A 17686-nucleotide genomic window follows, 5' to 3' on the forward strand; every position below is an offset into this window, starting at 1 on the left:
TTTAATACACTGCCTTATGAAATCTTACATGAAAAACTAATTCAAAGTGAATTGTATTCAAAGCATTGTCACATGAGTCAAAACCTGGTTGACAAAATATGAACGAAAGGTAATAAGCATACTGAAATAGATCACAAAAGTGTCCCAAACTGATCCTCAGGAGTTCATACTACAATGCTTTTCGTGTAACGTCTTTAGCTATCATGCATATAGGATGAAGACAGTCCCCAGAAAACCAAGCGCTACAAGGTTGTAAAGTGCTGCAAACTTAAGTGGTGACAAGATACAGCACAAAGTGACCTAAAAACATTAGATACATATAAATTAAGATAAAATGGGATTAATCTTGGCAAAATACAAATGAGTACACCCAAGCACAATAATCCACTATAATTTTAATCCAAAACTGTGTAACTACTGCTATCCATTAAGTAGAAGTTCTAATCTAATACACACTCCAGAATTATCTGTCAACTACACAACCTGTCCATCTCAAGTTATATACAGAATAAGATTTCAATATTCACAGAAAGTGAATGCTTCAATGAAGATGTTAATGAATGAATTAAGAATTTTGAGGACTAGAGAGGGAGGTCACTGGAATGAATGACAGCAAGAGAGAAACGAGTAAAATCACTCACCTGCTGCGACCTTTGTCTACAGGAAAAATGCGGACAGACTTATCAAAGCTGGCAGAGACAAATTCTTTCCCAGTGGGTGAATAATCCACATCAAGAACAGCAGACACGTGATCCATATGCACCCTCACAGGTGATTCAAGAAAGCGCATATCAAAAGTATATAAGCTTTAAAGTAAATACAACAGCAGCTTAATATCTTAGCAACTCTTCAGTGAATAGCACATTTTTGCTGAACAGCTAACTTTAATCATACATGAACTATACTTAAGGATACATCCATATTGCAGAGGGAACTCTTTAAAACTGCTCATAACACATGAAAAGAAAGAATGATGCATTGTTTAGGGCTTGAAAAAAGTTTATTAACCAGAGACTTTAGTTATTAGATCAGACATAGGTTTCTTGCTCACTGTCAAAGAACAGACAGTCTCCACTATTTCCTTCATTATCTGTTCATGGGTCACTGACCAAACTTATTTCTCCAACTGCTACACTGTCCTCCTTTACTCCATCTTCAGATCTAACTATATAACCTGAACTTGGACAAGCATCTCTGAATCATTACAGCAAGCCTATCAACTCTGCAAGGTTTCTAGATATTCCCATTTTGGGAACTCCTAGTAATTCAGAATCTACTGTGAAGTTCCAATTTGTTTGGCACCCTTTCCTACTGCCTAATTGTCTTTAGGCCAGACAACGTAGGGGTCCAAGGAAAGCTTGGTCCTTCAATACATGGAGATACTAGTTCAGCAAAGTACACTATCTGTAGAAAAGCATTACATTAAAAATACACAGCTGCTGGACCACAGCTGGTTTGCTCTTAAGCACTTCAAAGCTCAAGTAAAGTCTACCTTTACTCCCTTTGAATCAATAAGCCCACTGATACACAGCAAGACATGGTAACTGAGTAGATCATTAATTTGCCTACTGCCAATAAGTAAAGGTGCTTTACAGACAAACCGTTTAATGAAACCTGCTTAAGATATACTATTTTGTAGAACTACTATATTAAAAACTTGTAATTTCTCAAGTTTCTCACCCTCCTTGCTGCAGATGAATGCATAACTGTAATTAATTCAATGTCTCTTATTCAAAAGTTTACTGGCAACTATTGGTTTTTGCTTCTAAATTCCACAAGTATGCTAGCACCATATTCAAAACTGCTACTCCACATAATCAGCTAACACTTGTATGTGCATTGTTGATATACACATTTGCCATTGTGCTTATAGTAATTGCTTTAGTTTGCAAGAGTACAGTTGCCCCTGACAGTAACAAGGGCATTTTCAGTTTAGCGAGGGGGAAACGGAAAAAGAAAAAAAAAAAAAAAAAAAAAGAGCCTTAAGATAAGCAATAAAATTCCTATGTTCTAGAAGAAAACTGTGATCTGTTGTTCGATCACTGACTTCCCGGAAAAAAAAAGGATATGGAGCACATTTTGCAGTGGTTTAGTTTTGAAGAGACATCTTTTTCAGTATCAGATTAGCTGTTCACATGAGTAGTATTATTCAGAAGTAAAAAACTGCTCTGAGATATTGAAAGGATAAGTATTGCAGTCTCTGGAACTGCTTCACAAAAGTAAGTATTTTTTAAGAAATGTTCTCATCAAAATAGCTGATCACAGAATCATCACAGAATCACAGAATGTTAGGGATTGGAAGGGACCTCAAAAGATCATCTAGTCCAATCCCCCTGCCGGAGCAGGATTACCTAGACCATATCACACAGGAACGCGTCCAGGTGGGTTTTGAATGTCTCCAGAGAAGGAGACTCCACAACCTCTCTGGGCAGCCTGCTCCGTTGTTCAGTTACCCTCACTGTAAAGAAGTTTTTCCTTATATTTATCAGTACAATATATCAAGCTTCACAAGAGGTGGCAAGAAAATAAACACTTATATTGCCTCAGACTGGACAAATACTATTTATTTGTTGGGAAGCCCACACAGCTAGACATGTTCAGTCAAAAAGGCTCTTGAAGTGCATCAACAACTTCTTAATTCAGGGAGTGGAGGAACCAACCAGAAGAGGTGCACTGCTGGACCTTGTATTAACGAATAAAGAAGGACTAGTTGGGGACATTAAGGCTGGGAACAGCCTTGGCGACAGTGATCACGACATGGTGGAGTTTAGTATTTTACAAGGGAGAAGTAGGGCAATAAGTAGGATTACAACTCTGGACTTCCGCAGGGCCAACTTTGTACTCTTCAAAGATCTACTTGCAGGAATCCCATGGGCTAAGACTCTGGAGGGCAAAGGAGCCCAAGAAAGATGGTCAATTTTTAAATACCACTTCCCCCAAGCCCAAGATAGGTGCGTTCCCTTGAGTAAAAAATTGGGTAGACGTGCTATGAGACCTGCACGGATGAGCAAGGAGCTTCTGAAGGAAATCTTGCAGAAGAAAGAAATTTACAGTTCATGGAAGAAGGGTCTTGTCACTTGGGAGAACTATAGGGAAGTTGTCAGGATGTGTAAGAAGGCAACAAGAAAGGCCAAAGCCCTCTTAGAAATAAAACTGGCAAAGGAAGTAAGAGAACAAAAAGGGCTTCTTCAAATATATCAGTAGCAAAAGGAAGAACAGGGAAAGTGTGGGCCCTCTGCTGAATGAGGCGGCAGCCCTGATAACCGAGGATGCAGAGAAGGCAGAGTTGATGAACACCTTCTTTGCTTCCGTCTTTAATCCTAAGACCAGCCCTTGTGATCTCCAGACCCTGGATGTAGCAGAGGAAGCCTGGAGGAGGGAAGACTCTCCACTAGTCAGTGAAGCCTGCGTCAGTGATTAGTTACGGAAACTGAATACACACAAGTCCATGGGCCCCGATGAGATGTCTCCAAGAGTGTTGAGAGAACTGGCTGATGTTGTTGCTCTACCGTTCTCCATCATTTTCGCAAGATCGTGGCAAACAGGAGAGGTGCCTGAGGACTGGAGGAAAGCCAATGTCGCTCCAGTCTTCAAAAAAAGCAAGAAGGAAGACCCAGCAAACTACAGACCAGTCAGCCTCACCTCCATCCCTGGAAAAATGATGGAGCGGCTCATTCTGGAGGTCATCTCTAAGCACATGGAAGAGAAGAAGGTTATCAGGAGTAGTCAGCATGGATTTACCAAGGGGAAATCATGCTTGACTAATCTGATAGCATTCTATGATGTTGTGACTGAATGGGTAGATGCAGGGAGACCAGTGGATGTAGTCTACCTTGACCTTAGCAAGGTGTTTGACACAGTTTCCCATGACATCCCCGTGAGCAAACTCAGGAAGCGTGAGGTAGAAGAACAAACAGTGAGATGGATTAAGAACTGGCTACACAATAGAGCCCAAAGAGTGGTAATCAATGGTGCCAAGTCCAGCTGGAGACCTGTAACTAGTAGAGTCCCCCAAGGATCAGTACTGGGTCCAGTCCTGTTCAACATCTTCATCAACGACCTTGATGAAGGGACAGAGTGTCTTCTCAGCAAGTTTGCTGATGATACGAAGCTGGGAGGTTTGGCTGATACACCTGAAGGCTGTGCGGCCATTCAGCGTGATTTAGACAGACTGGAGAGCTGGGCAAAGAGGAACCTAATGAGCTTCAACAAGAATAAGTGCAGAGTCCTGCACCTGGGAAGGAGTAATAAAATGCACCAGTACAGGTTAGGAGGTGATCTGCTAGAGAGCAGCTCCGTGGGGAAGGACTGTGGAGTCCTGGTGGACAAGAAGTTATCCACAGGACAGCAATGTGCCCTTGTGGCCAAGAAGGCCAATGGTATCCTGGGGTGCATTAAGAAGAGTGTGTCCAGCAGATCGAGGGAGGTCCTCCTCCCCCTTCACTCTACCCTAGTGAGACCTCACCTGGAGTACTGTGTTCAGTTCTGGGCTCCCCAGTTCAAGAGGGATGGAGATCTACTGGAGAGAGTCCAATGGAAGGCTACAAGGAAGATTAAGGGACTGGAACACCTGCCTTATGAGGAAAGGTTGAGAGACCTGGGGCTTTTTAGTCTGGAGAAGAGAAGACTGAGAGGGGATCTGATTAATGTGTATAAATATATGAGGGCTGGGTGTCAAAAGGAAAGGTGCAACCTCTTTTCACTTGTGCCCTGTGATAGGACAAGGGGCAATGGATGCAAGCTAGAGCACAGGAAGTTCAACCTCAACACGAGGAAGAACTTCTTTACCGTAAGGGTTACAGAGCACTGGAACAAGGTCCCCAGAGAGGTTGTGAAGTCTCCTTCTCTGGAGACTTTCAAGACCCGTCTGGATGTGTTCCTGTGTAACCTGCCCTAGATTGGTCCTGCTCTGGCAGGGGGGTTGGACTCGATCTCCAGAGGTCCCTTCCAACCCCTAACATTCTATGATGCTATTTTCCAGGGAACTATAGGCCTGTCAGCCTGACCTCGGTGCCAGGCAAGGTGATGGAACAGATCATCCTGAGTGCCATTACACAGCACATGCAGGACAATCGGGGCATCGGCGCCAGCCAACATGGATTCATGAAAGGCAGGTCCTGCTCGACCAACCTGGTCTCCTTCTATGACAAAGTGACCCGCTTAGTAGATGAGGGCAGGGCTGTGGATGTAGTCTATCTAGACTTCAGTAAGGCATTTGACACTGTCTCCCACAGCATCCTCCTAGACAAACTGGCTGCCCGGGGCTTGGATGGGTTAAAAACTGGCTGGATGGCCGAGCCCAGAGAGTGGTGGTGAATGGGGCAAAGTCCAACTGGCAGCCGGTCACTAGCGGTGTTCCCCAGGGCTCAGTTCTGGGGCCGGTGCTGTTCCATATCTTTATAGATGATCTAGACGTAGGGATTGAGTGCACCCTCAGCAAATTTGCAGATGACACCAAGCTGGGTGGGAGTGTCGATCTGCTGGAGGGTAGGAAGGCCCTACAGAGGGATCTGGACAGGTTAGATAGATGGGCCGAGACCAACGGCATGAGGTTCAACAAGAACAAGTGCCGGGTCTTACACTTCGCCCACAACAACCCCATGCAGCGCTACAGGCTGGGGGAAGAGTGGTTAGAAAGCGGCCCCGTGGAAAGAGACCTGGGGGTGCTGATCGACAGCCAGCTAAACATGAGCCAGCAGTGTGCCCGGGTGGCCAAGAAGGCCAATGGCATCCTGGCCTCTATTAGGAATAGTGTAGCCAGCCGGTCTAGGGAAGTGATCGTCCCTCTCCACTCGGCACTGGTGAGGCCGCATCTTGAGTACTGTGTCCAGTTCTGGGCCCCGCACTTCAAGAAAGATGTTGAGGTGTTGGAGCGAGTCCAGAGGAGGGCGACCAAGCTGGTGAAGGGTCTGGAGGCTCTGTCCTACGAGGAATGGCTGAGGGAGCTGGGGTCGTTTAGCCTGGAGAAGAGGAGGCTCCGAGGTGACCTTATTGCAGTCTACAACTACCTGAAGGGAGGTTGTAGTGAAGTGGGAGTTGGCCTCTTCTCCCAGGCAGCTAGCGATAGGACAAGAGGACAGAGCCTCAAGCTTCACCAGGGGAGGTTCAGGTTGGACATTAGGAAGAATTTCTTCTCAGAAAGGGTCATTAGACATTGGAACGGGCTGTCCAGGGAGGTGGTGGAGTTACCATCTCTGGATGTGTTTAAGAAAAGACTGGACATGGCACTTAGTGCCATGGTCTAGTTGACAGGGTGGTGTCAGGGCAACGGTTGGACTCGATGATTCCTGAGGTCTCTTCCAACCTGGTTGATTCTGTGATTCTGTGAACACATAACATGATCAGGATTATCAAAAAGCAAGGTCACACTTACTTGTAATCTTCATTTGCTGCAGTAAAAACAAAAGCTTCCATGGGGTTCCAACACAGCGTATTTGTCCTCATGTTCAAGATAACCTGAAAGATATTCGCATGTTTCTACCTTGTTATAGGCAGTAAAATACTCACTATAGTTCAAAGCTTCCTATACCACTGTGAACAAGCACTTTCTAGATACAGAATTATGGCAGAGGAATACTGACATGGCAGAATGATTCCTTAGCAGTGTTAGAATTGGAACTCAAGAACTTCTTGTCCCGTATCATATGCTCACTCCTTTGTGCTACACTGCAATTAAATTTTCCTCTGTAAGTCATCTTAGAAGCAAATTCTTCTAAGTGGTCATTTAACACGAAAACCATGTAAACATGTTAGTGGTCAACATGTAAACCTGGAACTTCTGAAAAATTTCACTTCATCATAGTTGCAGGAACCTTTAGTTAAGTAATCTATAAACATGCCTAATTAAATGGTTATTTCAAAGGACACAGTCATTAATTGATGCTGTAAACCAGCATTCGCAAAGCAATTATAACATTTTGATGTTCTCCCCGTTATTACCATCCCTTCATTATTTTATCTCTCAAACTGCAGTTCATGAATTCTCCAGGACAGTTGCCATTTCTTGTTGTAAGTGCCAAGCAACATGCGCAGAAGTTACTGTGTTGTGATCTGCTCACCACTATCACTGTATCAGCAGTGAATCATTTGCTACACATTCGTAAGACTGACTTGCTGCTACTAAGCAGATGGCTACAAAGTTGGCCTTGAAGTGGGAGGAAGGCAGCTGACAACAGCCTAATAAGACCCTTCTACTTTGCTAAACAGTGGATTAGACAAGATGTCACAAGAAGCTGTATGTCAGATGCCCCCACCTTGGAGGACAGCTGTGCCAGTCACAGCTGAGCCCCTGTGGGAGAAAGGGAGGCAGGGAGGAGGTCATCTGACACCTCGTACAACACAACAGCTTTGGCCTCTTCTGAGTCTTGGAGGAGCTTTCAACTATTGCATTTAAAAATAAATCCCATACAGTATGCCTGACACAAAGTAGATATATAATTACACAGCAACTTATTAACAAACTCAACAACTGTAAACAGGATTTTCCACAATGCTCCAGGCCAGCCGTAATCCTACTTGAAAATCCTGAAATTTGGGTGTTTAACACTATGGTACTTCAAACTCATTTTTGTTCTCAGCTAACTATACCAAACACCATAAATTTACATACGTATAACAAAATATAGTTGTACAATTATAACTTTTACAATAATGAACACAATCCCAAGGCACTTTAATAGCGATACCTCTACCAAACCCCCCCCCAAAAAAGATTGTGATTTTATGTGTGTGCGTATTCTCATGATTCTCATTCTCCCTAAGTCCTCATTTCCTACGTGACATTATCCTGTTCCATATGAAGTCTGCACTGCAAAATACTGCTCGTTTTCAGAAATTACATGCATCCAGAAATGAACGTAATCATCAGATTTCTAAAGTGATCTCTACTTTAAAAAGTGACTTTACTGAAACGATAGGCCACTGAAAGGCCCTATGTTTACAGTAACATGACAACTAGAATTTGTTCAGATTTCAGTATTGCACTTCTAATTACAAACCTTGCACATGTCTGGGAAGATAATAATCAAGGAGGGTTCTTTATTCTTCCCTATCCAAGTTTTTCAGACACTACAAAATGAGTACACGATTAATGTTAACACATTATGTGTGTAATAAGTATTTTAAATCATGCCACAAAATAACTTTAATACACTGAAAAATCCAGCTCTTTTTCAAAAGGGGTCAGGTTTGGTCAAAGTCCATGCCCTGCATCTTGCTTCACTGTTTTTTCCACCCAAACTTAAAAGCATTCAGTTTATTTCAGCAGTGACATTTGAATTAAAATAGTGCCTAGGAAAAGGATTCTCTATACAGTTCTAGCATTATATTGAGTAACAACTATGCAAGGCAACCTGTCTGGAAGTGATTTAAGTTGCTGTAAATACGTTAATAATGGCATTTCGGAACTATCTAAAACTGTAGCAGAGCCAAGTTCTGACACTATTGTTTAATCAATTGTAGATACACTTAATCATTTCATTAAAAAAAGTCCTTATTAAGACAAGTCAAAGTTGTGAAGTTCCTGAAGACTTGGCTATCTTGGTTTAGCTGTGAGCACTTGCTTACAAAGAGTGTCAGCCTGGAGATTCTGAGATTACTTTAACACAAAACCGCATTGCTCAAATAATTAATCTGTCCTCTTTTACTATGTGCAAGATATTTGGTTGAGGTGAACAGCTAAGAACGTTACAAGCAACGGACAACACAGCTCCTGTCAGCTGTTTAAATGCTAAAATCTATCTTTAAAACACCGTAAGCTTTCCTGTGATCCCACAAACTGCAAAAGAATGACTTTTAAACTGTACCAACTTCTATTTAACATCTTCCTCTCGTCATGGAACACAAGTGCTTCCCTTCATCTTTTCCCAGCTTTTTTAGACTAGTGCTTATTTTGCACTTACACAGCATCTCACCATCTTATCCGTCCCTCTGTGAAACTTAAGACTTCAAAATTCACAGACAGGACAAACAGGCAAGAGAGCTACTGCTTCATGACTTGGAAAGGAAGGGACTCCCACTGAGTTCCAGACTCAGGGCAGTGTGAGCTGCTTTGCTGATCCAACACCAGGAACGCAGCAGTGCTAGGAGCCAGTTCCAATTCGTAGGTAAGGTACCTCTAATAAGCAGCACCCTTCTCTTGGGAGTATCAGATCTCTGAGGTCTCAGTGCAGAAATGGACACTCAACCTGCCTCTCCACAGAAGAATCATCCCTACCCCAGCAGGAAACCCAGTAGAAGCTACTGTATCCACAGATGGAAGGAAGTAACTCATCAGTGTTTTACTCCTATAGCAGGAAAGGCACCTAAGCACGTTGCTTACTACATGAGATACACATACATATGTGCACGCATGTGTGCATATATGCACATGTATGTATACTTGTATATATTTAGCATATATACCTATTTAAAATTCTGTTAGACTTGAACTTAGTTCACAAAGGCTCAAACTACATCCTTTTAATTTGTAACTGCAGATCTACAGCACTGGCTGTGTTCATTTCGACATTCAGGTCTCCAACTGGCATCGCGGATGATTTTTTATAAGCACTATCTCAGCAGCCCAAATGAAACTTCATTAAAAATTGTTGGGGCACAGGGAGAGAAAGAAATACTGTTATGCCAACAATGTTGTTATACCAACAACATTCCTATTTATAACTCAATTACGTACCATTATAGTGTTCTAGTGTGTATCAGACCAGCGTCATTGCAGACAGTACATAATACACTAGAAGGATACTGAGTGTATATTCACAAGCCAGAATATTATATTTCAAGAAGAAAATTCTTAAGATAGTTCTGGGGCTCAAAACTACTGAACTTGATTGAGGTGAATATGTGTATATGAATTACTGGCTTCTTTTTTTAAATAAATATATACATTCTTTTAAAGATAAAAAAAGAATCTTCATGTCATGGGTAAATTCCACATATAAATACAATTTTGATTCCACTGAAAAGGATTTCTGAACATCATTAGGTGCACAGGGGATGGTTTATCTCCATGCAAAAGAAAAAAACACCTCTTCAAATGCAGTGCAAAGCTCTCCAATAGTGGAAAGGAAATGCCTTAAAAGTTACCTTGTTTCCTTCTGGCAAGAAGGAGAAAAAAAAAAGAATTAAAAAAAAAAAATCACACATATATAGACAGAATTCAATACAGGAACATAAAGTTCCTATTGTGAAATTGCTGTCAGGTCAGGCACTTTATCAAGAATTACAACAGAGTTAGCATGACAGCCCGTTTGAATGCAGAAAAGGGCCCTTCTAACTCTGCATGGTTTAAATCCCAACATTAATTCAAACTCAGTTAAAAGACTCAAAATTAGATGATGAAAACTCATTGAACTCACAGTTCAGAGCTTCCCTTTCTCTATCATCATCAACAGACTATTTACATATTCAGTATGATTATTAATGCCATAAGCTTCTGTTAAAAAGAAAAATATTACCTTCTTTAATGGAGTTGATTTTCTCATATCATATAGCACAATATTTCTGTCAGACGCACAGCTTCCCAAAAGGTATGTCTGAAAAAGAAAAGAAAACCAGCGTGTATGGTCTTCTAGACACTTTTAGAGTATGGTCAATAGTTTACATTAGATACTTAATCTATTTCACAAAACTGGTAGTCGGATAGTTCCTTTTTAAATGAAGGAAATACATTCATTGTTCTTTTTTGTGGAGCTAATTATTCAGCACAAACATTTTAAATAGCTTTCCCTGTAAGACTCAGAATCCACCCAGTCCTCTCTACTTCACAAGTAACAAGCAATTCCTCACAAACACTTCATCCACGAACACAGCCCACCCAAGAGGTGTATATGAGCTGCTGTAGAAGACCAAATGCAATTGTTTTGCCATGAAGTGGAGAAGTCTTGGTCACAGGGAGTACAGTACTGGAACACGAGAGCTCCACAGACACATAACCGCTACGTTGTACGACTGATGTACGGGATACGTATTGCTGTGGGCAGAACGGAGACCACCCTACTTTTCCTTCTCCTCTCCCCACTAACAGAGACAAAAGATAAAAAGATAAAAATATATGGTACTACATGCCAAAGCAATATAGCTGTAAAAATATATGTATACACCCCCCTAAATATTATGTTAAAACACATATCAAAATCTAAATTTGGAAAAAATCCTTTAAAGATGCTGTTAATAGAGTTTAGATCTTATACTGATCAGGAAAGATACTGATTTCCAACACATAACAGAAACATTACCTCAATGGGATTAAATTTTACGCTGCTTATGCTGTCAAAACCCCATGTCAGAGAACACATGGGACTTGTCCTTTGCTCATCCCAAATGTCCACTTGTTGGCCACAGGTGGCAAAAACAGCTTCCTTCCAGTGGTGATCAATTCCTGTATACACTGTCTTTAAAATTAAAAGAAAATTACAAAACCAATTGTACACATAAATATGCAAGTACGTTCTGTTACAAAAAAGATTAACAAATCATTGCATATTGAGTCTGCCACGGTTTTATTCATGTATATTACTGAAAACTAAGTCACCACTGCTACCAGAAGCGAAGTCTTATCAGATGTACCCTCACACAATAGACTGGTTTTCTGTGTACTCACTTAATGAGCACATATGCATTTCTTGTTAATTTACAATGGGGTCAGTTAGAAGCTCATTTACAAAGTCCTGGCTGACTTCAAAGAAAATGGGAATTTTAAGGATACAACTACAAATTTTCAGTGGGGACCTGAACAGGTTCCATAGACATTACAATAATTAAAGAGTTTCAAACTATTTATTTACAAAAAGCATCTAATGTTGTTCTTAAAATAAGCTTATCATAAATTGAAGGCTGAAGTATGTATTTTTAGTCTGCTTTTGTCAAAAAGGAAGACGTAAAGTCAAAATTCTGAATTGCTGCGAGGTAATGGCATGAAAAGAAAGTTATTTAATGCAGACTAAGCACTGACAACACATACCTGAATAGAAAGAGACTACAGAAAGATCTGACCAGTTCACAGGAAAGGAATGATGAGTAGAGACTGATCTAAGCAGTCTCTGATGCCTTTTGAGATATTCCTTTCTGGTTACATGTAAAATAAATACAATAAAAACTTGAATATACTTTAAAAGTGCCATTAACAAATTTGACGCCATCACAGAATCACCTTACAACTCATTACGATAACAGGTGATATCAAACCATTTCTCTCTCCTCCAAAAGCTAGATAAGAATTTGTTCAAAAGAAGAGATGTGGGAAAATCAAAACTTAGATTTACTACCTTTCCAAGAATTGTATGAATAGGTTCTTCTTCTTCTCCACATTCCGGGCTCTCCATTTTCCACTGCTTCACAGTTTTGTCGTCACCAACCTGGAAACATTGGAGAAAGTACGTGCAGTTTTACATAAATATATTCTGTTTATTTTGCTAGATATGCTTCGCAATTAAGTACAGGTAGCCTTTCAAAAGAGAATGACCTATGACATACACAGGAGTGAAGTGCTCTCTCTTGCCTGTTCACTGTTCCCTTTTATACCTCCAAGATGCAGATTAGTTCTCCTTGTCATAATATTTTGCTAGAAACTGGGAAGGTGCATGTACATCGCCTGGCTGGAATGGAGTTAACATTCTTCCTAGCAGCCCATATGGCACTGTGTTTTGGATTCGTGGCTGAAACAGTGCTGATAAGGCACCAAGGTCTTGGCTATTGCTGAACAGTGCTTGCACGGCGTCAAGGCATTTCTTTCTCCCCAGCTCTCTCAGTCATCATCCCTGCCTCCCCCATCAGCGAGTAGGCTAGGTGTGGACTGGGAGAGGACACAGGCGCAACAGGTGATCTGAACTGGCCAAAGGAGTATTCCATACCATGTAACACCATGCTCAGCAATGAAAACCAGGGTAGTGGAAGAAGAAAGATGGGGGGACTGGCTTCCAAAGTGGCTGCTGTTCAGAGACTGTCTGGGGATCTGCCTGCTTCTGAAAGCAGGCGACTCGTTTCCTGCTTGTCACTGTTGGCACCCCCCCTACACCTTTCCTTCACCTATTCAACTGTCTATCTCAATTAACAAATCTTTTCCAGTTTTCAACAGAGATACTTCCAAGGTCAAATAAGAAAAAGGTGAGCTGGAATGATTACTATTTTTTTAGGCTACATTTTGGGATTTTTAATTAAATGGCATCTTAAACTGCAAATTATCTTCAAGTCATTTTGATGAGCATGTAAACAGTTAAAAGGCACTTTCCACCTCAGCCGCTCCAGTTGCCTGTTGCTAACCACACGCTAGCTCTTGCACTATGCTGGCACAACCTTCTGCATGGCTGTGCAGTGACCTGGATCAGACACACTGGCCAAAAAAAACAAGTTTGCTATACAAGTTTAGCTTCATCTCCTGACAGCGCTACTTATGTTTCTTCTTCCCTCCCAATTTTCAGGTAGAGGGATTGTCAAAAGGGGATTCTAATTTGGAGTCACTTCGAATTTTTTGCTATGGCTTCCCCTACATCCTAGCTACTGTCCTCATGACCTGGTATGTACTTCAGAAAAGAAACATATAGCAGCGAAAATATCTCTTCAATGCCCAGGTCAAAAGAAGCAAAACCTCAGGATGCTCTGCTCTTCAAAACCAATTCTTTTTATTATATCATCTTAGAATTGTTTTAATGCAAACAGCAAGACATACTATTTCCAGATGGTTTACAACTGAATCAGCTGTGGTTGATATAAGTTAATAAAGCTTTAACATAACCTTATTAAACATAACTACTCAACTCGAACCATCTTGAATTAATCAGCTTACCTTTAATCACAGAGTATGAAAATGGTTACTTTTCTAAGTGTTTGTATGTCTTTCAATAAACATAATCTATCTACTTCTTCAACGAACATGTTCTATTTACTTCTTTAATGAAAACTAGTGTACTCAAGTTTTAATTACATGACCATCCATTAGCAATTTTCTGGTATTTATCCTTTCCATAGTCTTGAATAATATCCATATCACACCATCAAAAAATTTTCATCAGAAACAGAACTGTCAGGTTCACTGACAAACTGAATATATGCATTCATCCAATATTTAAATATTGTATGCCAGAGATTAAGTTGCTCACTGGAAAACAGATGGTGAACAGGCACTCTGTACTGCTACACTGTACTAAGGAGACCCATTATACTTACAGTAAAGAATGATGTACCACAGAAACGAGCACACATGCCTCGAACAAAGCCTTCATGCGCTTGTATAGTGCGAATACACTGTCGTTTGGTCAAGTTCCAAATTTTAACCTGTTAAAAATAGAAGGGTATTCCATTGTTATTTAGGTTTTATACAGCCCACAATCGCAGTTCATAATTCAAGTACAAGAGATCACACATGTTGTAACGAAACGGCACAGCTGGATTGAACACTGGCCAGATTTTATAATGTTAAAACTACTTAATTATTCCCTTCTTGGAAAAAAAAAAAAATTAAAAAGCGCTCCTCTTTCCTTCTTACCCCTTCCCCCCACCCAAGCTGTATACTTACCGTACTTTTGAATTCCCCTATTTTTGAACTAGAATTCTTGCTAAAAAGACAGCAGCAGTGATAATTTAGGAAAAAAATACCTCTCTAAAGAGAAAAAAAGCACACAGAAATAACCTTTGGAACCAACAGAATGTTTTCAGTTCATTTGCTGTACTACATTCTATATAGAAGTCCACTTCTCAGAGGTTTTGGTGTCAAAGCATTCGGGCGTGTTTAAAAAAAAAAAGAAATGGAGGTCTGTTTTAATATTTGTATGTATTGATAGCACCCAGTACTTTACTCACTCACCAGTGGATACGAAATCTGACCAATTTTTCATTTAAATTTATTCCTCTCTTCTTTTAAAAGGTTGATCTCCCTTACACTACTGCATGACATACATACCTTCTATAAAAAGCAGAAAGCAACCATCTATCCAGAAGACACCTTTACAGTATACAAGTACTACCAAATGAACAATATAAGGGTGAGACAGGACAGAGAAGACAGAAAAGACAGGCAATTTTTTTCTGCAATTGACTCCAATAAAAGTGCCCTTGCTTGATACTTGTAACATTTACGTAAAATAATCAAACAAATACGGGGTTAGCACTTTTTAGGCAATATGCTAAATTATTATTCCACAAAGATTTTGTCGTGTGCCCCTTTCCCCTAGCTCATCTGACTTTATGTAATCTCCTGAATCTACAGCAGTTTAACTTCTTCAAGGGGAAGCAAGGTCACACAGGCAGCAAAAAGCAATCACTATGGACTGTAAATATTAACATTCACTGCCCCATCCTGAGGAACTGTGTGTCACACCCTCTGCTCACAGCTGAAAGCTGCTGCCTAAAGATTTCTGAAACTGTTTGTGCACTGGGAGGTCACAACCTGCAGTCTGAGGAACGCTGCCCCAAACTGCGTAATATGCGCCTTCTGAGACAAGACAGGGTATCACAGCTGAACAAAGACACAAGAGAGAGATAAGCAGGGGGCATTAAAAAAAACAAAAAACACACCACCACAACACACACACGCAAAAGAGGAAGGAAAAAGAAAGGAAGAAAGGCATCTTCTTTGTTGTGGTTAGTAACTGCAGCTTACCTCTCCATCGCAAGCTCCAGACAGCACTGTAGACAAACTCTTTGGATGTTTGGCCATGCAATTAACTCCATCTCTGTGGCCATCAAGTGAGCTAAGAAACGGTTTTGCAAACACACGTTCTAGCTTTGTTGCATTCAGAGCTCTTGTGTACTCTCTTGGAACCTCAAATGGATGCAATACAGGGTCATAGTTTCTTGGAACTGCAGTAAGAATAACACAGACATTAGAAACCCATAGTATGTAGTGTAGGTCAAGGTAAGCTGAATTAGGAAGGTTTTCTCTTTGATTTTCCTGCTATGGGAGAGTTTTCTGCAACACCAACATTTTTGCTATTCCTACTCTTTTGAAATTGGTCCATGAGATCATTAGTATGCTCACTTAACAAGCTCAAAGTTAACAGTCTGAAATAACTCTGAAATTATTTGATGTCCTTTTCAAGAGTCTAGTGCTAAACCAATGAAGATATGAAAGTACACAACAAACGAAGTTGCAGGTATCTTCAACTATTCTTTAAAAAAAGAAAAACAAAACAACAACCACAAAGAAAAAAAAAAAAAGCAATACCAACCTCCTACCACTAAACTAACATACACAGAAAGGACACGGCTAGATAGACTGTGAAAAGGTTGAAAAGTCCATACAGCAATTGACAACAGATCACTCATTAACAGCTGATACTTAGTTCAGTTTGCTGATTTCCAAAGATTATTTGATGCATATTAAAACCTCTAAAATATCTGATGAAATGGAGTTGGATATCACTGTGTAATATAACATAGAATTTGATTTAACAGCTTACATAAAAATCACACTTAGAAAATTAAGACGTATTCAGCTCCTGTTCCAGTGGGTAACTTCAACAATATTCTTCCACGTTATGTTACCACAATTAACTAACTAGAGAATGCTAGTTATGATACTACTTCACACAATACAGCCACCTACCTCAAATTAAATGACAGAGTATATGCAATTTAAAATACGATAGGTGCATTGTTCAAAACCCTGTTCAAAACAGGTTCATTTCATGCATCCAAGACACCCTGAGTTTTATTCCTGCTCTTTCTGACAAAAGGTGGCCTTTTCACAAACTTTACTTCTGACACTATATAGAAACTAGACTTCATTTCTATCATGTTACGGAGGGTGTAAGATCAGTTCTACAGAGGATGAGCAGAACAGAGCATGGGAAGTCATCATCTCATCGACCAGGCGACAGCTGCTGTATCTAGAAGTAATGTATAAAATCTACACGATTTTTGCCACTTTTAATAAGGGATATGCAGGAAGCGGGACGAGCTGTACCAAGTAAGAAACAGCAGTAAGCACAAAGATTGCGAGGAGTAACCTAGGTAATACTAAGAGTAATCTCGGAGCACTAGAACGGTGACTGACCCCCCAGCTCCGCACTCCAGCTCTAACGCCGTTCCCAGGCCACGCTCTGGCACCCCAAGAACGCGGGTTTCAGCTCCTGCCAGCCCCGGTGACAGGGCAGCGAGCGTTCCTCCCCGCGGCCGGCCACCGCCCGCACACCACCGCCAGGGACCGAGACCCGCGGGTCCCGCCGGCCGCCCGCACCCCCGCCCAGCGCCCCACGGCCCCGCCGCCGCCTCACGGCGGGTGACGGCCCCGCGGCGCCACGAGTAGGGCGCATGCGCACGGCGACGGACGGCGACGGTAACCGCTTTCGCCGCCGGCCGGCCAGGCCTGGCGGCGGGAGGGGAGACCACAGCCCCCCGGGGCTCCACGGCTCGCAGCTGACAAGGACCCTCCCCCGTCAGCCGCTCAGCAGCGAGGCAGGGCTGGCGGACACCCGAGTGCCTCCCTCCCTTCCTGCCTCCCTCCCACGCCGCCCTCGGGCCTCCCGGGCGGGCGGGCCGAGCCCCGCTCCGCTCGGGTGGCCCCGCTCACCGCGCTGCAGGTCTAGCTTGGTCTCGCGGACATAGTCGTCGGGGTTGCGACTCAGCACCTTGACCCGCATCCTCGCCTCCGCACACGCGGCCGCTTCCGCGCCGCCGGTAAACTCACCCGCGCCCTCCCGCACACGTGACCGGATGCACCGGGCGGACTGTTCTCGCGCGAGCACGCTTCCCG

At 41.9% G+C, this 17686-nt stretch overlaps 1 protein-coding gene across 1 annotated transcript in view; it reads right to left on the reverse strand.

Moving 5' to 3' along the window:
• The window catches only part of DCAF13 (DDB1 and CUL4 associated factor 13), a 29501-nt gene extending 11836 nt beyond the window's left edge, over positions 1-17665 (reverse strand). The window contains exons 1-8 of the mRNA XM_068396606.1: positions 17504-17665; positions 15593-15792; positions 14161-14268; positions 12264-12353; positions 11235-11390; positions 10455-10532; positions 6374-6456; positions 642-806 (exon numbers count right to left, since the gene is read on the reverse strand). Of these exons, the coding sequence (XP_068252707.1) occupies positions 642-806; positions 6374-6456; positions 10455-10532; positions 11235-11390; positions 12264-12353; positions 14161-14268; positions 15593-15792; positions 17504-17573 (950 nt within the window). The 5' untranslated portion in view covers positions 17574-17665. The remainder of the gene's footprint in view (positions 1-641; positions 807-6373; positions 6457-10454; positions 10533-11234; positions 11391-12263; positions 12354-14160; positions 14269-15592; positions 15793-17503) is intronic.
• Positions 17666-17686: the final 21 nt, after the last annotated feature.

This window comes from Nyctibius grandis, chromosome 3 (genome assembly GCF_013368605.1).
Source record: "Nyctibius grandis isolate bNycGra1 chromosome 3, bNycGra1.pri, whole genome shotgun sequence".
In the NCBI taxonomy this organism is placed as follows: Eukaryota; Metazoa; Chordata; class Aves; order Nyctibiiformes; family Nyctibiidae; genus Nyctibius; species Nyctibius grandis.